Source organism: Amyelois transitella, chromosome 28 (genome assembly GCF_032362555.1).
Source record: "Amyelois transitella isolate CPQ chromosome 28, ilAmyTran1.1, whole genome shotgun sequence".
Lineage (NCBI taxonomy): Eukaryota > Metazoa > Arthropoda > Insecta > Lepidoptera > Pyralidae > Amyelois > Amyelois transitella.
Genome location: NC_083531.1, coordinates 3,483,695 through 3,510,215, shown reverse-complemented (window position 1 = coordinate 3,510,215; position 26,521 = coordinate 3,483,695). Strand labels below are relative to the sequence as shown.

The 26,521-nt window shown below is 36.6% G+C and overlaps 2 protein-coding genes across 8 annotated transcripts in view; one reads left to right on the top strand and one right to left on the bottom strand.

Annotated features, from left to right (window-relative positions):
- Positions 1-11,536, top strand: part of LOC106139672 (segmentation protein cap'n'collar) — a 121,138-nt gene extending 109,602 nt beyond the window's left edge. For 6 of the 7 annotated variants that reach the window (XM_060952190.1, XM_060952187.1, XM_060952185.1 and 3 more), the window contains exons 13-21: positions 1,077-1,176; positions 2,495-2,615; positions 3,042-3,133; positions 3,808-3,937; positions 4,751-4,849; positions 5,519-5,649; positions 6,303-6,476; positions 8,173-8,272; positions 8,754-11,536. In XM_060952190.1, coding sequence (XP_060808173.1) covers positions 1,077-1,176; positions 2,495-2,615; positions 3,042-3,133; positions 3,808-3,937; positions 4,751-4,849; positions 5,519-5,649; positions 6,303-6,476; positions 8,173-8,272; positions 8,754-8,818 — 1,012 coding nt within the window. In that variant the 3' untranslated portion in view covers positions 8,819-11,536. The remainder of the gene's footprint in view (positions 1-1,076; positions 1,177-2,494; positions 2,616-3,041; positions 3,134-3,807; positions 3,938-4,750; positions 4,850-5,518; positions 5,650-6,302; positions 6,477-8,172; positions 8,273-8,753) is intronic. The other variant, XM_060952188.1, reaches the window with a different exon arrangement.
- Positions 11,537-12,298: 762 nt separating this feature from the next.
- Positions 12,299-26,442, bottom strand: LOC106139670 (solute carrier family 25 member 44). Its single transcript, XM_013341157.2, has 8 exons — positions 26,271-26,442; positions 23,389-23,969; positions 19,800-19,951; positions 16,491-16,580; positions 15,822-15,947; positions 14,165-14,348; positions 13,237-13,364; positions 12,299-12,516 (listed from the first exon to the last, which is right to left on the bottom strand). Exons 2-8 carry the CDS (start codon positions 23,576-23,578, stop codon positions 12,322-12,324), a joined length of 1,065 nt encoding a protein of 354 aa, XP_013196611.1. The 5' UTR covers positions 23,579-23,969; positions 26,271-26,442; the 3' UTR covers positions 12,299-12,321.
- Between the last annotated feature and the right edge of the window lie 79 nt (positions 26,443-26,521).

Here is a 26,521-nt window from a genome sequence, read left to right as displayed (position 1 = left end):
ACTGTAAACGTCTCTTCTTGTCACACAGCAACACTATAAACGTCTCTTCTTGTCACACAGCAACACTATAAACGTCTCTTCTTGTCCCACAGTAACACTATAAACGTCTCTTCTTGTCACACAGTAACACTATAAACGTCTCTTCTTGTCCCACAGTAACACTATAAACGTCTCTTCTTGTCCCACAGTAACACTATAAACGTCTCTTCTTGTCACACAGTAACACTATAAACGTCTCTTCTTGTCACACAGCAACACTATAAACGTCTCTTCTTGTCCCACAGTAACACTGTAAACGTCTCTTCTTGTCACACAGTAACACTGTAAACGTCTCTTCTTGTCACACAGTAACACTATAAACGTCTCTTCTTGTCACACAGTAACACTGTAAACGTCTCTTCTTGTCACACAGTAACACTATAAACGTCTCTTCTTGTCACACAGTAACACTATAAACGTCTCTTCTTGTCACACAGTAACACTATAAACGTCTCTTCTTGTCACACAGTAACACTATAAACGTCTCTTCTTGTCACACAGTAACACTGTAAACGTCTCTTCTTGTCACACAGTAACACTATAAACGTCTCTTCTTGTCACACAGTAACACTGTAAACGTCTCTTCTTGTCACACAGTAACACTATAAACGTCTCTTCTTGTCACACAGTAACACTATAAACGTCTCTTCTTGTCACACAGTAACACTATAAACGTCTCTTCTTGTCACACAGTAACACTATAAACGTCTCTTCTTGTCACACAGTAACACTATAAACGTCTCTTCTTGTCACACAGTAACACTATAAACGTCTCTTCTTGTCACACAGTAACACTGTAAACGTCTCTTCTTGTCACACAGTAACACTGTAAACGTCTCTTCTTGTCACACAGTAACACTGTAAACGTCTCTTCTTGTTTGTTTGTTTTTTTGTAATATCTTTATTGCATAGAAATTTACACAGTAACAAGAAAATAGTAAGAACATAAGTAGTTATAAAAGAAACAAATCACTTGCAATGGCGGACTTATCTCATGAAGGGATCTCTTACAGTAAACGTCTCTTCTTGTCCCACAGTTCGAAGTTCCGCCCGTACGATGCGGCGTACGGACGCGACAGATCCGCACCCCACCAGCCACAGAAAAAACACCATATGTTTGGCAAGAGATGTTTTCAGGTAAGAAGATGCACGTCCTCATACTTGACGGGTCAGACAGAGCCAATTATTGGGTCCGTCTAAGTCTTTATAATAAGATCTCTGTAAGAGTTAATGGAGATGCTCTTACGGTGAGGGTAACATCGTGAGGAAACCTGCACATTCAGGCAACTGGATGGGTACCATGATCGATCCAATACGGGTCAGGTTTACCTGCAAAGGTTGCGGAGGTCAGACGGGAGTCGCTTCGTGTAGAAACCTGACTCACACAATCCAGGATCCATGGTCAAAGGCGTACCCCGGGCTCCTCTCCAGAGTGGTGAGGATGCAACCGGTACTAAAGTTAGGGAGAAGACTATGTTTTTTATAATAATATATTTTTTTATTGTAAAATATAGTAGGTATAGCATAAGAACGACATCATAAAAATCGGTTCACGGCTTAAACCCTGAAATCTTAACACAGACTTTCGCTTCATTAATTGTCAATATGGATATAAAAAAACATGTTTAACCTATTTAAAAACCGTGTATGTATCATAATTATTATTTTTTTCATAACATTATATAATATTGTGTAATAAATAATTAATTTCGCAACGATATCAAAGAACGGTCAATTTGGAACATTTTTATCTCTGCGGTGCACAGTACATTTATAAATAATAAATAAATATAAACGGTACAGATTACAATCGCTGTTTCGCTTTTTTTTTATCAAGACGAGAGACGGGACGGCGATTGTTTTGTAAAGAGATAAATTTTTTTATTAAAAATTTAAAATAACCCCTCGAAAAATTTTTGATTTCTTAAAAAAGTAAGAAATTTAAAAGAAATTCCATCTTAAAGTATGCATTAGGTAAAGTAATTATTTGTAAGATATTAATATGTACTAAGGTCAATTAATTAAAAAATTAAAATAATCCCTACAAAAATTTTAAATTCCTTAAGTAATATCAAAAAATAAATTCAATCTTAAAGGTATTAAGTAATTATTTTTAAGATATTAATATGTACTTAGGTTATTATTTTTAAGATTTATATCGCGTTGGCGGAACGCTAACACAAAAAAAAATACGATTCAATTTTGCGTTTATAAACTAAAAGTCTGGAAAAGGCCATACGGTACTTTTATCCCGGTTAAGACTATAGTTCCCTTTGGATTTGCGAAAAACCTGCATTTTTTTGTAGGTGGTGCTAAATTCTTTGCTTTAGATGGGTAGTTGGCGAGTGTTTTCTACGCACGTGCGAAACTAGCGCCATTACCAATGCGCACGCGCAGCTTCGTGTAAAAAATAACATTTATTGATTTAAACAAACATATGTATATTTTTTTATAGCAGGAGCAACCGAACCCCAGTTTAGAGCCCTTGGCGCGGCCCAATCCCGCGCCCGGGGTCGTCAAATACGAGCCCTGCCCGGAACAGAGCTACCATCATGATAACATGCATATGCACAATGGTAAGTTAGGGTGAAACATACATACATACAAACATACATACAATTACGTTATATCCCTTGCGGGGTATAGAGCTAATAGTCCGAAAAGTCTGAAAGGCCATTCATACATACATATAATCACGTCTATATCTATTGCGGGGTAGACAGAGCCAACAGTTTTGAAAACACTGATGCTAGAATTGAGTATATCGACAGGTTGCTAGCTCATCGTCTACAAGAATTTTTAAGCTTATCCTTTAGTCGAATTTTACGACATCCATGGCAAAGATTTGATTACGAATTATTTCCGCCGCTTCTTCTACTACACACGCGCTTTGGAAGCGGTAGTAGTAGTTATAATTAGATTTGAGTGATTTGACTAAGTACGGCAATAAGTGATACCTTGTATCCAATTTTGAAAATAAATCTATTCTATTCTATTTTCAGTAGACTTCGCGGGCCGCCATCAGCTGGGTCCTCATCCGACATTGCAGCCGACATTAGACCTCAACTCGCCTCATTGCAGCTCACTATTACAGGTAACATACATACAGTCACATCTAGATCCCTTGCGGGGTAGACAGAGCCAGTAGTCTTGAAAAGACTGATAGGCCACGCTCAGCCATTTGGCTTAATGATAGAATTGAGATTCAAATTGTGACAGGATGCTAGCCCATCGCCTAAAAAAGAATCTCAAGTTTGTAAGCCTATCCCTAAGTCGCCTTTTACGACATCCGTGGGAAAGAGATGGAGTGGTCCTATTTTTTTTGTACTGGTGCCGGGAACCACCCTATACATACAGTCTCATCTAGATCCCTTGCAGGGTAGACAGAGCCAACAATCTTGGAAACACTGATTGGTCTCGTTTAAATGCATGGCTGTATGATGGAATTGAGATTCAATTCGAATTATATACGAGTACATATGTTTTAAATAAGCAGCATATAAAGGCTATGATTATAATAAACTAGCGACCCGCCCCGGCTTCGCACGGGTGCAAAATTCGGAAAAAATTATACATAAAAACCTTCCTCTTGAATCACTCTACCTGTTACAAAAAAACCGCATCAAAATCCGTTGCGTAATTTTAAACATTTAAGCATACAGACAAACAGACTAAAATAGCGACTTTGTTTTATACTATGTAGTGATGATTATGAAGAGAAAAAAGACAAATTACACACATTTGAAAAACTCATTTCTCCCTATACAGACGGGTATACCCAGCCCGGCATCGAACCCGGGCCGTTTCTACGCGCCGCCCGACAGGGTGCGCCACAACCACACCTACAGCGCGCCGCTCGCGCCCGACCACCGGCCCGCCGCTACCAGAGACAAGAGAGGTGAGAACTACCATAGAGTATCAACTACCCGCATTATAGATTTTCTTGTTTATACATACATACCTATGTAGGAAGTGTAGTTATAAAGGTTATTAATTCCTACAGAAGAAAGAAGGAGAAAATAATCAGTTTTAAATAATTATAATGTGAACGTAAAAATTGAGAAGCTTTTACAATAAAAATTATTTTTGACATATGTAAATCACTAACAAAACCATGGCAACCGTTGCTATGGGCGGCTAGCAAGAAGGTTGCCTACACATACATACATAAAATCACGCCTCTTTCCCGGAGGGGTAGGCAGAGACTACCTCTTTCCACTTGCCACGATCTCTGCATACTTCCTTCGCTTCATCCACATTCATAACTCCCTTCGTGCAAGCTCGGCGGTTTTGGGTACTTTTGACCTTAGCCTTTACCTTTATTGTTTATATTCAACCGGAATTAAAATTACCTAATTAACATACATATGTAGGACATATTCACGTCTATATCCCTTGTGGGGTAGACAGAGCCAACATTCTCGAAAAGACTGATAGGCCACGTTCAGATGTTTGGCCTAATGATAGAATAGAGATTCAAATAGGTTGCTAGCCCATCGCCTAAAAGATGAATCCCAAGTTTATAAACCTATCCCTCAGTTGTCTTTCATGACTTCAACATGGAAACAAGATGGAGTGGTCCTATTCTTTTTTTATTGGAACCAGGAACCACACGGCACTTAACAAATAAAAGTTATTAAAAGTCAAATAAAAATATTGTTCAAATAGGTAGTGTAAGTCAAATGAGATGTAAAATATATTTTTGTTTTAGTTCGACGGCTAACAGATGGCAGTATATCGGACGGCGGTTCCTCGGCCACGAGCAGCGGCCAACACCTGTCCAGAGACGAGAAGAGGGCGAAGGCTTTGGGTGAGTGATCTTTATTACTATTGATTTAGAGTCGATAATTTTGTGGCACTAAATTTTACTTAAGTCTTTTTTGATTATTCTTATTTCAAATTTCTTGATAACAAATAATAATATGCAGTCCTAATTTGTTCCGAGTTCAAATTGTTTAGAACTAAAGAGTTTGCTAACATTTCTTATTTTTAAAGAAACTCCATTCTAATTTCAAATTCCTCACAACTAAAGAATAAAACATTGCAATGCACATTCTTATACACCTATTTAAATTACTTGAAACCAAAGTTGCAGCCGACTTTTTGTAATAATATTTACTTTTTAAATAACTATTTCGAAATAAGAACATTTACTTAACTCATGTACAGTACTACCACGTTTATAAATCGCTTCGGCAGTATTCGAATAGCGGAATAGTGCAACCTACCTCCGAATCAAACCGAATAAAAACTCAATAAAATAACAACCTTATTACAAGTACATAAAAATTAAAATCCGAAAGCAAAATGTCTCTTGTCATCTCGCTCGTAACAATAGCAGGACAGTTCAGTTCGCGGTTTCAAATGACGCGCTCTGATTGGCTAAACCGCTCGAATATTTTCGCGCCAAAATCAAAATTTTGACGTCTGCAGATACGTTAATTTAACTTTTTAAATTTATTTCTTTCCTTCGACGCAGGCATACCAATGGAAGTCCACGACATAATAAACTTGCCGATGGACGAGTTCAACGAGAGACTTTCCAAACACGATCTCAGCGAGGCGCAACTCTCACTGATAAGAGATATCAGGAGGAGAGGGAAGAATAAGGTGAGTTTAGAATGTATTCATACTGCGTAGGTCTATGGTCTGAACATTGACCAAATTTTTTTTGATAGTTTGTACCTAAATTCTTTATTGCATGTCAAAAGAAATATAATAACAAATTACAAAACAGTCATTTTATTTAGAAGAATATGTACTATGGCGAACTTATCCTAATTGAGAGTTCAATTTTTTTTATGCACTCTGATAACCACTCTGATGTCTCCTGACTCCGTGTGGTTCCTGGCACCAATAGAAAAAAGAATAGGACCACTCTTTCCCATGGATGTCGTAAAAGGCGATAAAGGGATACTCTTATAAACTTCTTTTGGACGACGGGCTAGCAACCTGTCATTTTATATGAATCTCAATTCTATCAGTAAGCCAAACAGCTAAACGTGGCCTATCAGTATTTTCCAGACTGTTGGCTCTGTCTACCTCGCAAGAGATATAGACGTGATTTTATGTATGTATGCACTCTGATAACCAACAGCTAAGTACATTGACATAGACTATTATATAGTAACAAAAGTCAATAAAAAGATTCACATACATACATAATTCGCAATTCAAAAATTAACGAAACTTTTCATCAATAGCAACACTTACATCGCATCATTGTGACTTAAAACGTTTCTTTTCTTTTTCTTACCAACCAGGTTGCCGCCCAAAACTGCCGGAAACGGAAGCTGGACCAGATCACGTTGCTGGCGGACGAGGTACGCTCCATGAGGGACCGCAAGCAGCGCACCCAGCGCGACCACCACGCGCTGCTCGCCGAGAGGCAGAGGGTGAAGGAGCGGTTCGCGAAGCTGTACCGCCACGTGTTCCAGGTCAGGCATACGTTATGTTATGACACTCTATACATACGTTATATTATGACACTCTATACATACATACATACGTTATATTATGACACTCTATACATACATACATACGTTATATTATGACACTATACCGCCGTGTGGTTACCGGCACCAATAAAAAAAAAGAATAGGACCACTCCATCTCACTCCCATGGATGTCGTAAAAGGCGACTAAGGGATAGGCTTACAAACTTGGAATTCTTTTTTAGGCGACAGGCTAGCAACCTGTCACTATTTGAATCTCAATTCTATCTTTAAGCCAAATAGCTGAACGTGGCCTTTCAGTCTTTCCAAGACTGTTGGCTCTGTCTACCCCGTAAGGGATATAGACGTGATGATATGTATGTATGACACTATACATACATACATACGTTATATTATGACACTCTATATATATTTACATACATTATATTATCACACTGTATACATACATACATACGTTATATTATGGCACTCTTTATATACATACATACGTTATATTATGACACTATACATACGTTATATTATGACACTCATACATGTTTTTTAATGTAGACAATGTGCACAAATGTCGTCCTCGATTTAGATTTCAGAGATCTATATTTGGAAATTGACGTCCGATGAAAATGCTGCAGTGTAGTTTGTTCCGCAGCTTCTTCTACACATGCGCTTTGGAAGCGGTAGTAGTTATAATTAGATTTAAGTTATGTGACGTCAATAAGTGATACCTTGTATCCAATTTTGAAAATAAATCTATTCTATTCTACACTCTATAGGTACATACATACATACGTTATATAATGACACTCTAGAAATACATACATACATAAAATCACGCCTTTTTCCCGGAGGGGTAGGCAGAGACTACCACTTTCCACTTGCCACGATCTCTGCATACTTCCTTCGCTTCATCCACATTCATAACTCTCTTCATACAAGCTCGGCGGTTACGGGTACTCTTGACCTGACCCTTTACCAGGACGTCCTTAATTTGATCAAGATACGTTCGTCTAGGTCTTCCCACTCCGACCTTTCAATGACACTCTATCTCTTTATATATCACGTCGTAGATAGACGGGGTGGACAGAGCCAACGGTAGACCTGTTGCCGACGCTCTTCCAAAATTTACCAGCGCGTTAGAGACTAAATATATATAACTAGCTGTGCCCGCGACTTTGTCCGCGTGGAATAGTTATTTTGGGCAACATTGAAGCCCTCAAGGATGAATAATTTTCCCCAGTTTTTTTTTTCACTATTTCTTCACTCCTTTAAGTTGCAGCGTGATTTTATATAGCCTGAAGCCTTCCTCGGATAAATGGTCTGTTCAGCGCAAAAAGAATTTTTCAATTCGAACCAGTAGTTCCTGAGATTAGCGCGTTCAAACAAACAAACTCTTCAGCTTTATAATATTAGTATTGATAGTACATGGGTGACCGAGCGGTGTACGTTGGAATACAAATAGTAAGAACGAAAAGAAAAACATTAAAACATAAAAAAAAAGTGCTACTATATTTAACAATAAAATACTTATTACACAACAAGATGGAGTGGTCCTATTTATTTATTTATTTGTTTTTTTTTTATTGTTGCCGGGAAACACACGGCCCATTTTTTATTCTTATTTATATTTTTAATTCTTACGCAATAAAGTTTTTTTTTAAATAAATAAATATTATTGTTTCAGAACCTCCGCGACCCTGATGGGCGTCCACTGTCCTCGGCCCAGTACTCGCTGCAGCAGGCGGCGGACGGCAACGTGGTATTGGTACCCAAAATGCAGCATGGTCAGTATCCATAGCTGTTATATACGTACATACATACGGTCACGTCTATATCCCTTGCGGGGTAGACAGAGCCAGCAGTCTTGAAAAGTTCAATTCAATTCAACATACACACATACATATTATCACGTTGCGGGGTAGACAGAGCCAACAGTCTTGAAAAGACTGAATGGCCACGTTCAGCTATTTGGCTAAATGATAGAATTGAGATTCAAATAGTGACAGGTTGCTAGCGCATCGCCTAGAAAAGAATCCCAAGTTTGTAAGACTATACCTTAATCGCCTTTGACGACATCCATGAGAAAGAGATGGAGTGGACCTATTCTTTTTTGGATTGGTGCCCGAGTACCATACGGCACTTCATGTGACGTCAATAAGTGATACCTTGTATCCAATTTTGAAAATTAATCTATACTATTCTATTCACGCAACACGCAGGGCATACTTTTTGTACCTATTCATTCTTATATATTTTCATCAACAGATCATTCGATGAATCGCACATCAGATGATGAAATGGACAGGAAAACGAAGAATTACGAGCAGTGACCCCCGCCTGCCTTCCCGTGGTGGCAGCTAACAAACACGCAATAATTGTAGATACAATTCATATAACGCGACAGCTCAGAACACGAAAATAAAGTTTAATTATAATCTGTTCTTTAAACAGTGTGTGTTTGGTGCATGTGTACTTACTTGCTGAGTAATTTGAGTGCATGTGCACTGAATAGCGTTTTAACTCGGAAGCGTGCGTTGACCCGCACTTTTTCGTGCGAAAGATGTATTTTTGTTTCCGTAAGAAACGTTGAAAACAATAAAATGTATAGTAAAATAATGACTTACGAACGAATAATGTCTTTTCTTTTTTAAATGTATAACGCACGCTAGTGTATAGGTACTTTGTGTTATGATATCGTCTATATAAGCTATACAGTTAAGCCCTCAAAAAGATATAAAAACCCAGAGTGACTGTTTGTAAGTAGTTAATAACTGAAGTTACAGTAATTAAATGTGGGTTTTAATTTCTATAGCTTCAGTTTTTGTTCGCGGTTTTTTCTAACTTTTAATATTTATAGTCTATGGTGGGCTTTGCTTGTCACTTTGACAGCAGTATACGTCACTTTTGACAGTTCACAGCTGTCACTTTCACATGTGTTTTTCAAAATGGAAGCTGGTTGTTTTTCCGTCAAGCTTTTTAATGTAAGAAACATCTTGCCTGTTTTGTACATTTTGATCTTAAAAATCAAATTAATGTAAGGTTGGTCAAATACATGTAAAGTACTTATTTTGATTTCGTCAAAGTGATGGTACAACTTTTTCAGCGAAAATTTAATGGCTCTGGTAGTCTGTGTTTATTTCACAAAATCATCTCGAAATTATGAAAGAAAAATGTGATAGTACGAAATATTCCATTTTTTGTTAGTGTTGTATAGGTTTTTCTTATTTTGATGCGATTATTGCGTAATGATTACATAATTCATTTGGGAAAAGTTAAAAGCATCGATGCATAATGAAAGATTTTTATTGATAAATTGAAAAAAAATCTACCAAATACATCGATACTTTAAATTGAGTATGCCAGAAATGACTGATTTTAAAAATATTGAAAAAATACCATAATTGTAGAATTTTGGTGTCTATGACGCCGCTTCGTTGCAATAAGTAATTTTAAACTATGTTTAACAATTTTGTAAAATACTTTTTCTCTTGTTTTATTTATGTATCTATTAGACTAGATTAATTTGTTATAGAATTTTGAATTCTGTTTTTCAGCTACTTAAAGGGTTTTTTAATCCAACAACTTTCGAATCAAGTACAAAATTCGCCTCAAATGTTAAACCGAATTGCACGCAAGGAATAGTGCATTACATACTGAGTTTTAAATGTCGATAGTTATTTTTTTATCGATAACCTTTAATAATCTCTTTACTATGGAATTTGGATTTAAATCGAGAATATTATTGGTTACACAATGAAAAAAATAATTATTTTCTCTGTTGTACTAATTTGTAGTTTGTATCATTTGTAGGTTATATTTTAAAATATCTATTTTTAAAATATCACCTACAACCTAATAATCTGTAAAATAAACTGTATGTATACGGCCAGTTTTGTTTATTTTTTCTAATCCAACTAAGTCACTGTTCTATTTTCAAATAAAATCGCTTTTTGTTATAAAATGCGATTATTTGTGGTGCATATTTTTTTAATTTAGCGCATAGTGGACTGCTTTATACAGAAATGAAATAATAAAAAAAAATGTTTATATATTTATTAATTTAAGGAGTTAAGCCACGGGTAGGTAAAGCATTTCACTTGAGTTTTTGTTTCATTTTACCGAAAAGTAGGTGAAAAGGCTGTGGGTAGATCATCTTCGGTAGGTTTATATATTGAGTGGTAAATTCAAATTTCCCTATTTAAATAGTTACCAAATAACAGGTATGTTACTTCTACTAATGAAGGTTTCTTCCTCGCGTTAATGACTCGAATCTTTTTAGTGACTCAATGCATGGTCGCTTGGAATGCACTTATTGCCTCTATGAGGTCGATTCTACAGCAGTTAGAAGGGCACTTGTGGAGTTCAGCGAATGAGAAGGTTGGAGTCTGGACCATGAGTTCTAAATTTGACGTTTTTGAGGGTAGAACCAAATTTTTGCATTCTACGTAGTCCATAGTTACAGTTTATCAAAGTTTATCACTCTATATATAAATCTATGGTTTCTTGTCTGTGGCATTATATCATTCCTTCTTGGTTATCTTAGGTTTAAAATATTAATGATCTCTTTATATTGAATTGTTGTGAAGTTTGTGTTCTTTCACAGGAAATTTTAGGAACGTGTTTTATCTCTTCTTTCTTTCTAACTATGAGAATAACCAATAGGATAGAAAGAGAGCTAAGACTTATGTCTTAAGTTTTGTGGATAAACCCGTTATGTGTGGATAATCTACTTAAACCTAGCCTTTTAGGATGCGGCTGACAAAACAAACTTCAATTAACGATTAGTCAGCTCAAATTCCTATTTCTTAAACCTTATTTCCCAAACCGCCTGTAAAACCAAGAAAAAAATCATAGTGCATGAATATAATGCCACAGAATATTTTTTAGCAAAATTGTAAGTTGATTTCGTCACTCGAAGCAACCGATCGATGTAATATATTATTACCTTTTATTTTATAAGTTTTTTTTTTTACTTTTAACAGAAGTTATTTTTAATTTAGGTTACGATAACATAGTCCTAAGTCTTAATATAAAAATGTGAATTTTAAGGTTTGTTTTATTTTTTTATTCATACTTGCCTGCGACTTCGTTTGCCGTAAGGGGTCACTGAGAAAGATGACCCCACTGAATTGCTTGTTAGAGGGATGGGGGGCGAATTTTCGTATGCTAATTTTCAAGTTGGACCAAACCTAACACATCTGAGAAAACCGCATCCAAATCGGTGCAATAACTTTCGCGTGATGCGAGTACAAACAAAGAGACAGACAGAAATTCTATAAATTACATTTTTAACTTCTGTTGGTCTTATAAAGATCGCCCATAATGATTTTTTTGCCAATATCTTTCAAGTATAGACAATGGTTAGCTGCAATTTTTTTACTTAATTATTCAATAACAAATACTCTCCCTACTAAAATTGGTAGTCATAGTGATTCTACAATTTACCTGAACACCTCGCTGACAGCCACTCGCTTGATTCTCTCGTACCCCACGATGATGCTGATGGAGAAGCAGGCTGATTGAACGAGCCGCGCTGAGAGCCCCAGACTTATGCAACCCTTAGACTATTAGTAAGAGCCGAGGCTTTTGAGGTATTTTCACTTTGACAAATGAAAATTTAAATTAAGATTGTCCGAGATAAATATGACTTTGCCGTTAGGACTGAAAAAAAAAATACGACTGATATTTTCCGTAATAAGTATTAAAAAAAAATTAAAGCCTAACATGACAATTCTAATTTTGAACAAATGTCACATTTTGAGGTTAGATTTGCACGAAATTCGTTTTACGCAAACAATAAAAACACCAAATAAGCATCATCGATTTATTTCTGTCACCAGCGCACCCTGGGCCTGAACTCCTCGCTGACGGCCACCCGCTTGATGCTCTCGTAACCCAGGATGACGCTGAAGGAGAAGCAGGCTGATTGGACGAGCCGCGCTGAGAGCCCCTTCATGTATAGCCCACTGAGACCTTCTTCGTGCCATAGGTCTTTAAATACTTGCCGCATGGAACTTACGCCTTCCACCTGCGAATTTCAACATTATTTAAATACCTACATAAAAAATCACATCTCTTACGCGGAGGGGGAGGCAGAGACTATATCTTTTCCCTTTCAACGATCCCTTGTAATATAAGTATAATATACCCTTGACAAGTTTGAAAAATTGTGTAATTATAGTACAAAATATTACACACACACACACACAATGTACACAATTTATAAATTTGATACGATGTTTCTTTTATTTATTGTAATTAATTTAGTTTTGCATATATATATTTTTTTAAGACAGATATGGATATTTCATCCCGTCAAAAACTATAGTTCCCGTCGGATTTGCGAAAAACCTGTATTATTTTATAAGTAGCGCTATATTCGCTGTTGTAGGCGATTCCAAACAAAATTCATATACAGTTGGCGCAAAACTCGCAGTTTTAGGCGATTCCAAAAAAATCCGGATGCAGGTAACGCTAAATTCGCCCTTAAAAACAAAAGTTCAAAGCCTATCCTACTACTATTATAAAGGCGAAAGTTTGTATGGATGTATGGATGTTTGTTACTCTTTCACGCAAAAACTACTGAACCGATTACCATGAAATTTGGTATGTAGGTAGCTGAAGACCCAGAATAACACATAGGCTACTTTTTATCCCAGAGTTCCCGCGGGATTGATAGGGTTTCCATGCGGACGAAGTCGCGGGCGGCCTCTAGTAATGGTATAAAACAATCTAGATCACAGGATACCTGTAGCCTAGCGCGGACGATGTCCAGCGGGTTGGTCAATATGGTGGTGGTGAATCCGCCCAGCGTGCCCGCCACGCACTGAATCAGCAGCGTGGACACCCACGCCGGACTCACGCGGTACAGCTCATCTGGGGGGGGAATACCATCGATTACATACATACAAAAAATCGCGCCTCTTTCCCGGAGGGGTTGGCAGAGACTACCTCTTTCCACTTGCCACGATCTCTGCATACTTCCTTCGCTTCATCCACATTCTTAACTCTCTTCATGCAAGCTCGTTTACCAGCTATTTTAATAGTGTGGATAATTGAGACTTTATTAATAGTGTGGATAAGATTGCGTCTTTATTAATAGTGTGGATAAGATTATATCTTTATTAATAGTGTGGATAATATTACATCTTTATTAATAGTATGGTTAAGATTGCGACTTTATTAATAGTGTGGATAAGATTGCGTCTTTATTAATAGTGTGGATAAGATTACATCTTTATAAATAGTGTAGATAAGAATAATATACATATATTTTACAATAGTGTATGTTTGAATCTAAGTTCCATCATTAAGTCACACAGCTGAACGTGGCCTATCACTATTTTCAAGACTGCTGGATCTGTTATATGTATGTATGTGCCGTGTGGTTTTCGGCACCAATACAAAAAAGAATAGGACCACTCCATCTCTTTCCCATGGATGTCGTAAAAGGCGACTAAGGGATTAGAGATAGGCTTACAAACTTGGGATTCTTCTTTAGGCGATGGGCCAGCAACCTGTCACTATTTGAATCTCAATTCTATCATTAAGCCAAACAGCTGAACGTGGCCTTTCAGTCTTTTCAAGATTGTTATCTCTGTCTACCCCGCAAGGGATATAGACGTGACTATATATATATATATATGTATCAGTTGAAACAGCCACACACTACCCACCTTGGTAAGCTGTGTACAGCGCCCACCAGAGCGCGGAGTTGGGCACGTAGGCGGCGAGCGAGGCGGCGTACCCGCGGTAGTAGCCGCGCGGGCCGTGCGCGCGGTACACGCGGCGCGCCACCTCGCGGGCGAGCGCCGCGCGCGACATCTTCGCGTCGAGGTCGAGGCCGAGAGGGTTGATTTTCTACAAACATACATACATATGGTACATACCGTGTGGTTCCAGGCACCAATAAAAAAAAAAAGAATAGGACCACTCCATCTCTTTCCCATGGATCTCGTAAAAGGCGACTAAGGGATAGGCTTATAAGCTTGGAATTCTTCTTTAAGGCGATGGGCTATCAACCTGTCACTATTTGAATCTCAATTCTATCTTTAAGCCAAATAGCTGAACGTTGCCCTTCAGTCTTTTGAAGGCTTTTGGCTCTATCTACCCCGCAAGGGATATAGACGTGACCATATGTATGTATGTCTATATCCATTGCGAGGTAGATAGAGACAACAGTCTTGAAAAGACTGAGTGGCCACGTTCAGCTGTTAGGCTTAATGATAGGATTGAGATTCAATTAGTAACAGGTTGCTAGCCCATCGCCTCAAAGAAGAATCCCAAGTTTGTAAGCCTATCCCTCAGTCGTCTTTTACGACATCCATGAGAAACAGATGGAGTGGTCCTATTCTTTTTTGTATTGGTGCCGGCAACCACACGACACTTGATTTTCTGGTTAAGAGAAAATGTAGATTTGACAACTACCAATTTGGCGAGGATCGCTTTCGACATATTCTTGTCCTTCACAAGGACAAAAAATTTCGATGATTGACATCATTTTCTGTAGGTACAAAATATGTCTATATATATTCATTGCGTCATCCGCAACAAATGAATCGGTTAACCGATTTAATACCGGATGACGCTTTTTTTTTCTTATTTACGAGGGTGTTGATTTTCTGTAGGTACAAAATATGTCTATGATTGATTAACGGATTGCGGATGACGCCAATGAGCGTCATTGATTTCTTTTAATCAATTGATTTCTTTTAATCAATGACGCTCATTGGCGTCATCCGCAATGAATCGGTTAACCATTTTTTGTTTTTCTGTTTTAATTTAATATAGTAGTAAATGATGAAAAATTATGAAAATTTGAATTCTTTATACATACATACATATCACGTCACGTCTATATCCATTGCGGGGTAGACAGAGATAACATGCTTGAAAATATTGATAGGCCACGTTCAGCTGTTAGGCTTATAAACTTGAGATACTTCTTTTAGGTGAAGGGCTAGCAACCTGTCACTATTTAAATCTCAATTCTATCATTAAGCCAAAAAGCTCACTTTAAATATAGATACATACATACATACATATGGTCACGTCTATATCCCTGGCGGGGTAGACAGAGACAACAGACTTGAAAATAGTGATAGGCCACGTTCAGCTGTTAGGCTTAATGATAGAATTGAGATAAAGACAGGTTACTAAGCCCGTTGCCTAAAAGAAGAATCCCAAGTTTATACACCTATCCCTTAGTCGCCTTTTACGACACCCACGTGAAAGAGTGATCCTATTTTTCTTTTCTATTAAATTAAACTTTTCTGAAAAAATATTATACAGTTACGCGTAAATTTATTCTTTAAAATATATACATATACTCACCGGATTCCTGCTACCGCCCGCGCGAGTCTTCACCAGCCCCAGCACCATCAGATGCTGACTCAGCACGTCAAACGGAACTATTATACTCTGGCCCACGATGGATGCGCAGCCGCCGCCTATGAACGACTGAAAATAATGAAATAACAGAAAGGTGGATAAATAAATATGTACTTATATTAAACATACTATTAACGTCTATGATTGATTAACCATTTTTTTGATTTTCTTTTTTAATTTTATATAGTTAATAATGAAAAATTATGAAAATATGAAAATTTTAATTCTTTATACATATCTACACACATACATATGGACACGTCTATATCCCTTGCGGGGTAGACAGAGCCAAAATTTAATTCTATTCATGAAAATGGCCATGTTCAAGACTTCTTGACGTTTCAACTGTTGACTCTGTCTACCCCGCAAGGGATATAGACGTTACCATATGTATGTATGTAAGAATCACTACATAGTATAAAACAAAGTTGCTATTTTAGTCTGTTTGTCTTATGCTTAAATCTTTAAAATTACGCAACGGATTTTGATGCGGTTTTTTGTAACAGGTAGTATTCAAGAGGAAGGTTTTTATGTATATTTTTTTCCGAATTTTGCACCCGTGCGAAGCCGGGGCGGGTCGCTAGTATATAAATAAATGAATACTATACCTACCTTCATTTTGGGGCTTATGTCATATTTTCCTAACTCGTGCCGCACGCCTTCGTACGTTGAAATGTAGAACACGCCCGATATTATCTGAAACTGAAATAGACATTATTAAATACGGGTCTACCACTTTTATAAGTTACATCGGCATTGTTCGACGGCGCAGAACAGTACAACCGACCGCCGAATCTGGCTGAATGAAACATTAGTGAAATAACGAACTTATTGCCACTACATAGGATGTTAAATCCCAAAACAACAGGAGTCGTGTATCTCGCTCATTACGACTACTCTTGCGAACTCCAGACATGGCGCGTACGCAATAAGCCAATAGCGAACGGTTTTGATCCCGCGTTCAAATGGCGCACTATGATTGGCGCAGATATTTTCGCGCCATGACAAAAATTGATTTCTACGCAGGTACATCGATGTAACTTATTAAAGTGGTAGTACTGTACGTACACTGTTGAAGAGCGTCCGTGGTTGAATCGGTAAGGTGCCTGGTGAAATGCGTGTGGCGCAAACCAGGCATAGGTTCAAATCACACCGCTTCAATATACCAATAACTATTTTCAAAGTTATGTACATTATTTTGAATACTAACCGATGCTCTTACGGTGAGGGAAAACATCGTGAGGAAACCTGCACATTCAGGCAACTAGATGTGTAACCATGATCGATCCAATACGGGTCAGGTTCCCCTGCAAAGGTTGCGGAGGTCAGACGGGAGTCGCTTCGTGTAAAAACCTGACTCACCCAATCCAGGGTCCATGGTCAAGGGCTAACCACGGGCTCCTCTCAAGAGTGGTGAGGATGCAACCGGGACTAAAGCCAGGTGGAAGAAGCGGACAATTCATAGTCATCTTTTCATACCTATTAATACATACATACATAAAATCACGCCTCTTTCCCGGAGGGGTAGGCAGAGACTACCTCTTTCCACTTGCCACGATCTCTGCATATTTCCTTCGCTTCATCCATATTCATAACTCTCTTCATGCAAGCTCGGCGGTTTCGGGTATTTTTGAATTGACCCTTTACCAGGACGTCCTTAATTTGATCAAGATACGTTCGTCTAGGTCTTCCCACTCCGACCTTTCCCTCCACACCCTCCATGTATATCTGCTTAGTCAACCTGTTTTCATTCATCCTCTCCACATGACCGAACCATCTCAACATATCTTCTTTCACATCACAACATTCCCTTATCACGCTGTTCCTTATCCGGTCACTCAATTTCATACCTATTAATGACCATCTCTTTCCCAAAAAGGCTAGATATTTCAACTAGCTCTCGCCTGCGACTTGATCTACCTGTTTTAACTTATTATATTTATCCAAAATCCAAGCTATATGAATGTAAAGTTTCATGAAAATCCGTTTAGTAGTTTTTGAGTGAAAGAGTAACAAACACACACACATCCTTACAAAATTTCGCATTTACAATATTATCAATGGTGATCATTTCTAATTAAATTTGTTCATTCAAATGTAAAAATTTCTTAATCCTACTAATATTACAAATGCGAATGTTTGCGAGTATGTCAGTATGGATGTTAGTTACTCTTTCACGCAAAAACTACTGAACCGATTAAGATGAAATTTGGTATATAGGTAGCTGAAGACTCAGACTAACATAAAGGCTACTTTTTATCCCGGAGTTACCGCGGGATTGATAGGGTTTCCATGCGGACGAAGTCGCGGGCGGCCTCTAGTATACTATAAATAAATTTAACTCATTGTTGTTGCAATATACGTTACGCGCGGCCCAACACGCACTTACCCATTTTTTTTTTACGCTACAGTATTAGCCCAACAACATAATTAACTCAGGATTATCAATATTCGAAAACTAACGCGCGATAAGACGCGGAAGATAAGATAAAATACCCGATTTACTTATTATAAACACATTATGTAAGTTTCATGTTAATTCTGAAAAATAAATTTGCACACAAGGAAAATATTGCCGTGCAGTGCCGTGTGGTTCCCGGCACCAATAGAATAGGAGCACTCCATCTCTTTCATGTGGATATCGTAAAAGGCGAACAAGGGAGAGGATAAAAAATTTCGGATTCTTCTTACAGGCGATGGTCTAGCAGTGACAGGTTGTCACTATTTGAATCTCAATTCCATTATTAAGCCATACAGCTGAATGAAGCCTTCTAGGCTTTGCAAATCCGTTGGCTCTGTCGACCCCGCAGAGTAAGTATCCTATACGTGATTATACGCATACATATAATGAAGTCTATGTCCCTTGCGGGATAGACAGAGCCGACAGTTTTGGAAATACTGATAGGCCATGTCCAGCTTTTAGGCTTAATGATAGAATGAAAATTCAAATAGAGACAGGTTACTTGCCCGACGCCAATAAAAAGTTTTTAAGCCTATCCCTTAGTCGCATTTTACGACATACATAGGGAAAACATGAAGTGGTCCAGTTCTAGTAAAAAAAAAACTATATATTTTAATGTTTTAGATATGTTAACTCCTCCTTTAGACAATTACTGCGTGTGAGCGTCGTGACGTGTTCAATACAATTATCTCGCTGTCTCTTTCTATCTTGCACTTAGTGCAATGCACTTAAGACCTTTGTGTTGAGACAATCTTTGATTTGAATCATCCATCGTTTGACGGCCTCTGTGGCCTCTGTGACACCGGAGGTCCCGGGTTCGAATCCCGGCCAGGGCATGATGAGAAACGAACTTTCTCTGATTGGCCTGGGTCTTGGATGTTTAACTAAGTATTTATTATAAAATATAGTATCGTTGAGTTAGTATCTCGTAACACAAGTGTCGAACTAACTTCGAGGCTTACTCATTCTGTGTAATTTGTCCCGTATATTATGTAGGTATATATGTCATGGTATCTGTTGTTAGCTATTAAAGATTTCACTATCGACCACTCCGTGTTACTCAGAGAAAGAGATGGGTAGGTAGTATAAGATACTAGCTGTGCCCGCGACTTCGTCCGCGTGGATTACTTATTTTGGGCATCATTGAAGCCCTCAAGGATGAATAATTTTCCCCGTTTTTTTCCACATTTTCAATTATTTCTTCGCTCCTAAAAGTTGCAGCGTGATGTTATATAGCTTAAAGCCTTCCTCGATAAATGGTCTGTTCAACACAAAAAGAATTATTCAATTCGACCCAGTAGTTCCTGAGATTGGCGCGTTCAAACAAACGCACAAACTCTTCAGCTTAATAATATCAGTACAGATAGTACATGGGTGACCGAGCGGTGCGAAACTCTTCAGCTTTATAATATTATATTAGTATAGATATCGTATTGAGCTTATTGACATAATGGACTCACGCTGGACAACCAGAAGCCCCTATAAAGCCCAGAGACGCCCTCGGTCCTGTAAATCTTGGTGATGGCGTCCATCACGCCGTTGTAAGCCTCCTTCTTTCTTTGAACTTGTAGCTGAGTCTTCACTAGTGTGAGCGGGTAGAGCGCGCATCGTACTGGAAATAATACATACCATATCACGTCTGTATCCCTTGCGGGGTAGACAGGGCTAACGGTTTTATTTAAAGGCTCATCGGCCACGTTCAGCTGTTTGGCTTAATGATTAACATACATACATACATATGGTCACGTCTATATCCCTTGTGGGGTAGACAGAGCCAACAGTCTTGAAAAGACTGATAGACCACGTTCAGCTGTTTGGCTTAATGATAAAATTGAGATTCAAATAGTGACAGGTTGCTAACCCATCGCCTAAAAAAAACCCAAGTTTGTAAGCGTATCCAAGTTTGTAACAGTAGTATTATGGATTTCCTGAATGTAATGGAGGAAGTTCTAATAGTAGCTACAAAAAGTAATAAGAAAGTAATTGTTTGCGGTGATTTTAACATTGACATATTAGTTAGCTCCACAGTGACAATACAGTTTCTTAACCTATTTAAATGTTTTAACTTAGAAAATGCCTTCTTGGAACCAACCCGCTTCACTGCCACATCTGCTAAATGTATTGATAATGTTTTTAGTGAACAAAAACCAAATAATAAAAATGTATTTAGTAAATTACCCTCTGATCACTGCGGTCAATTAGTTACCTTTTCCACTAAACGTAGTACATGTGATGGATTAATTATGTGCAGACCTATCACAGCCCATAAAATCAATAAATTTACAAGTTCTTTAGAGAATAAAATTTGCGCAGTAACTTACACGGGCAGCGATCCTAATGGTCATTATAATAAGTTATTTACTACCATTTCAGACGCGTACTCTAAAACATTTATACAAAAGAAACGGAAATGCAATAATAACTTTAAATTCAATGAATGGGCTACTGTTGGCATCTACAAAAGTAGAAAGACTTTGTACGATTTATATGCCCAAAAACAGTATCGATTTGAAAGCGGCTTCGTAGACCATGTTAGGAATTATTCAAAAATTTTCAAAAAAGTATGTCTACATGCAAAATCTTTGTTCATTAAAAACAAAATAAGTAATGCTCCTAACAAAACAAAGGAAACCTGGAGTGTTATAAACAAGGAAACTGGTAGAAGTAATTTTAAAGAAAATATTAATGAAATTAAATTTAATGATAGGAAAATTACCTCTACAACAGAAATAGTAAATTTATTTGAACATTTTTTTACAAATATACCGTTGGAATTAACTTCTAATATTGACTCATGCCCTAATGAAGCTGAAATACTACTTAAAAATAATGTCAGCATTTGCAGTTCCAAATTTAAATTCTTAAATATTGACCCTACTGACATTATTAATACCTTTAAAGATCTTAATCTGAAAAAGTCTGAGGATTATTGGGGTATGTCGGCTGTTGTGATATGTCATATTATAAATATTATAGCTGGGGACTTAGCATATATATTCAATAATTGTGTTGACCAAGGGATATTTCCAAATTTAATGAAGTATAGTAAACTAATTCCATTATTCAAGAAAGGTGAAAAATCAGATCCTGGTAATTATAGACCAATCTCAATTTTACCAATTTTGAGCAAGGTGTTCGAGAGAATCATGCTTAATCAAATGCAGCGTTACTTTAAGTCTAATAAATTATTTCATAGTCAGCAATACGGTTTTACTGAGGGGAAATGTACAACAGATGCAGGTGTGGCTCTTGTCACTCATATTCTCAATGCATGGGAAGACTCACAGGATGCCATCGGAGTGTTTTGCGATCTGACCAAAGCATTTGATTGCGTAGATCATAGAACTCTTCTGCTCAAGCTCGCTCATTACGGGTTCGATACTGCTGCCGTTGAACTAATTAAATCATATCTTAGTGATAGATTACAGACGGTAGATTTAAATAATACAAAATCGAAAGGAGCGACGGTAAAAATTGGGGTACCGCAAGGTTCCATTTTGGGACCTTTTCTCTTTCTGATATATATCAACGACCTGCCTTGCATGATTGAGAAACAGACTGGCATCGTGTTGTTTGCAGATGATACGTCACTAATTTTTAAAATGAACCGCCGTAGCGAAATCTGTGATGATGTGAATAGCACTTTAGCCGCCATCTCTAACTGGTTTACAATCAACAACTTACTGTTAAATGCAAATAAGACCCAATGCATTAAGTTTACACTTCCCAATGTGCGACAGGCAAATGTGGATATTAGTATAAGTAGTAAAAGATTAGATTTTGTTGATAGTACTACTTTCTTAGGAATAACATTAGATTCAAATTTGAAATGGCATGCTCACATTTTAAAACTGTCTAAAAGGCTTAGTTCTGCAGCATACGCTATTCGTCGTATTAGGCATTTGACGGATGTGGCAACTGCTAAGCTAGTATATTTTAGTTATTTTCATAGTTTAATGTCATATGGTCTACTGCTTTGGGGATCAGCAGCAGACATACAAACTATTTTCATTTTACAAAAAAGGGCAATTCGATATATCTACGGTCTTAAACAAAGAGATTCCCTTAGAGATTTTTTCAAAAACCTAAATATTTTAACTTTGCCCTCCCAATACATATTCGATAACATCATGCATGTTAGGAAAAACTTAGACTCTTTCAAAAAAGTAGGTGAATGTACTAGTAGATCACTGCGGAACAATTACAAGTTGTCGATCCCAGCACATCGGCTGGCTAAGGTAGGGAAATCATTTCTGATTAATTGTATAAGATTTTATAATAAATTACCAAAAAGTGTTCTTGAAATGAATGATAGAAAATTCAAACAGTATATTAAAGTTGAGCTTTGTAGGAAAGCCTATTACAGCACGGATGATTATATTAATGATAAACATGTGTGGCCCGAGCTGGACATAATGGCCTCTTAAATGCTTGTGTATTTTTGACATGATCTTGACATAATTTGTACAGTATGTACATATTTTATTTTATATTTATTTTATTTGACGAAATATTCGTATTGACATAATCAGTTCTACATTCATACATGTTTTTTAATGTAGACAATGTGCATTCGTCCACGATTTAGATTTAAGAGATCTATATTTGTAAATTGACGTCCTATGAAAATGCTGCAGTGTAGTTTGTTCCGCCGCTTCTTCTACACATGCGCTTTGGAAGCGGTAGTAGTTATAATTAGATTTAAGTTATGTGACGTCAATAAGTGATACCTTGTATCCAATTTTGAAAATAAATCTATTCTATTCTATTCTATTCTATTCTATCCCTTAGTAGCCTTTTACGACATCCATGGGAAAGAGATGGAGTGGTCCTATTCTTTTTTGTACTGGTGCCGGGAACCACACGGCACCTTAATGATTCAATTTAGTTTAATAAAAAAATAGTGACAGGTCGCTAGCCCATAGCCAACAAGAAGAATCCCAATTTTATAAGCGAGCAATTAGACCTCAGTCGATTTTTACGACATCTATGTTAACGTGGCAAGTCTCTGCTCACAGGAAAGAGGCGTGATATTATCTATGCACTTACTTGTAAAACTACTTAGTGTGTACAGTGGAAAAAATTTGCTTTTGTCCATCATACTCCATTCTATCGTCGTGATGAGCTGGGGAGGAGGCGTCTCCACCATCGTAGCGGCCATTCTGTCCTTGTCCCTCTTACAGTCCCCCGTATTTCTATCCCTCTCTATATTCGTATTACGCCATGTACTTAAAAGCATCTACGTATTTTGTACTCGTCTATTTTTTTTAAATATCTATTTACACTCTTTGGTAATAATCTAATTACTCTGTGTCTTTCTATATATTATTAGTCTATGATTTTTTAAATTAGAATTATCTAGTTTCAGAAACTATTAAATTTCAAAAATGGAATTAACAATACAACAAAAAATAAATAAATGGTATTTCTTTTTTTTAAATAATTTCTATTTCTTAATATATTTAATGATCACTTTGAGACTAGGTTGATCTCAATATTAACTATTTTTTTTTAATTTTTATCAAGCTTAAGATATTTTGTCAAGGTATTTTTTCAATTTTTTTGTTTGAGCCAATGGTTCGTCCATGTTTCTGTCTTTTTACGATAGCTGCGTGATGTTTTCACTGAAGCTGAAAAAAAGTAAAAAAAAAAATCATTGAATATCAGAAAAAAAAATAAGCTGATTGTTTTCCTAACCTACTTCTGAAATTAAAAAATAAATATGACAATAATGTTGTATGCGTATTATTTTTTTTTACCGTTTATGCTTTACGGGGTAGGCAGACCAAAAGTCATGTTACATGACTCAAAGGCCAAGTTCAGCTAGAATACTTATTTACAGAGACACGTATCACGTATATCGTTAGCGGGTAAACAGAGCCATTTGTCACCGAATAATTTGTTTTTTTTACAATTTTTTTTTACACATTTTTTTCCACGTTGGTGCCCACGGAAGACCAGCGTTGTGGTACCACGTAGATACCACGACATATGCTAAGGGGGGGGGGCCATTTTGGTACCAAAGTAGTTATAGATTAAGGTTTCTGTTGTTGTTCTTGATATATTATTATGTACCAAATAAACATTTTTTCTTTCTTTCTTTTACATTAGGCTAATTTAAGCTCAATTGCTTGGTAGAATTCTGTCCAACTTTTTTTGCATTGTAAATAAGACATAATTCTTGCAAGATAAAACTGATATCACAGTTGAATGACTTTATACTAGTTCAAAGATAAATATTTATGTTCCGTAACAAACATAATATTAGATATCTTCATACACAATTTCAATGAATCTGATCAAAAATTCATGCCGTGGAATTCTCGGCGCTTAAGACCAGGGCCACTCTTCTCTTTTTCCGATGGATGTCGTAAAAAGCGACTAAGAGAAGAGGCACATTCATCTAGTCCGATGCTGGTTTAGTATCGGATGAACGCGAATTGCGCACGCGAACTATTCTATCGATAACATTTTGTAAATATACTATAGTTATTTCAGTTATGGTAATAATGATATGATAACACCTTTATCATACAGTGCCATAGTCTGAAAAAGATAACAAGGTTACGAAGAATATACTGAGTCATTTCATATCACATTGTAGACATATTTATTAGTCTACCATTGAAGGAACGGCACGGTTGAAAGAAAACTTATCGTATATTTGAAAGGTTGAAAGAAATCTTATAATATATATTATATTGATTTGCCGTTACTGAAAGAAAGCATAGCTGTCTCTAGTATTGTCAAATTCAGATTCAAATTCAACATTTATAAAAATCATTATCAGTTTGATGCTAATATTATTTTGTAATCAAATGTGCATGATATAATTACTTTTAATTTAAAAACTTATAACTTATTTTAATCGATTGTCAATAGAAATCGCATTGGTAACTTAGGAGTACAACACCAAATAAACTGTTAAAACAATTTCTACTGACCAAAGGTTAAGGAATAAGAATGATATTTTTATCATTTAATCTGGTGATTTTATCTTTCACTGCTTCACTCTGGAAACTTTATTATTATCTAGTTAAATTATCTAATAGGAAAAGAGAGAAATTGAAAATGTCAGGTTTTGTAGTTAGTTCAAAAATTAACTTCTTTTATAATGTTCCATGTCTGTATTTTAGATGTGTGGTACCAAAGGACTCTTTAGAATAGGACCATTCCATTCTATCCATGGGAAACATTGATGTTGTAAAAGTTGACTAAGAGATAGACTAAGAAACTTGCGATTTTAATTGTAGGTGATGGGTTTGCAAACTGTCACTATTTGAATCTCAAGTCCATTACTAAGCAATACAGCTGAATGTGGCCTTTGAATCTTTTCAAGACTGCTGGCTCTGTCTTTATTTTTGTCTCTAGCTTCATCGATATTAAGTAATCTTTTCAAGTAAGGGTAACTTGATAAGACTTTTGACAAGAATGTCCCAAGAATTTGATCAAAATATGTTAGTTTTACCTTCTATAGATTTCCAAACATATATTACAGAGGAAGAAAATGAAGTAAATAAAAATAAACCTGTAGAATTAAAAAAATGGGTGCTATATTGGCAGACATAATAATAATCTTTACATGAAGATTGTAATAATGAATATTGATATTCAAATTTAAGTCATGTTATTCAAAATTCTGACTGATGACCTTGAAGTCAGTATAACCTTAAAGAAACCAGGGTTACTTTAGTGCAAGAATGACATTGTAGATCAATTTATCCACAAGACCATTCCTAGATCAATATGATTGTAACAACTTATATGTGACATCATATGAATAACATAGTAAATAAAAAAACCTTATGTACTATAGCATATTGTACGTCAGCAGGTCAACTTTAAATGATAAACAATTGTTTTGAAGCTATTTTTATGCCGTTTTTTGCTATAATTAGGTAACATTGACAATGAAAGTGATTAAGTCTTACCATGAAAATAATATGGTTGGCATCACAACAATAAGTGGGATATACAGTATTAAACACAAAAAACACTAGGTAATCACACTTGAGGGTTGTTTTATGTAATAATTTACACAGTTTTGATTAATTACACCATGGAAAAATAATCATAGTTCTATCGCTGTCAGCTGATTGGATGGTCCTGTCAAAATGATACATTGACATTACGGTATGATGACCTATAAAATCGATCGATTATGACAAAATATTTATCACTA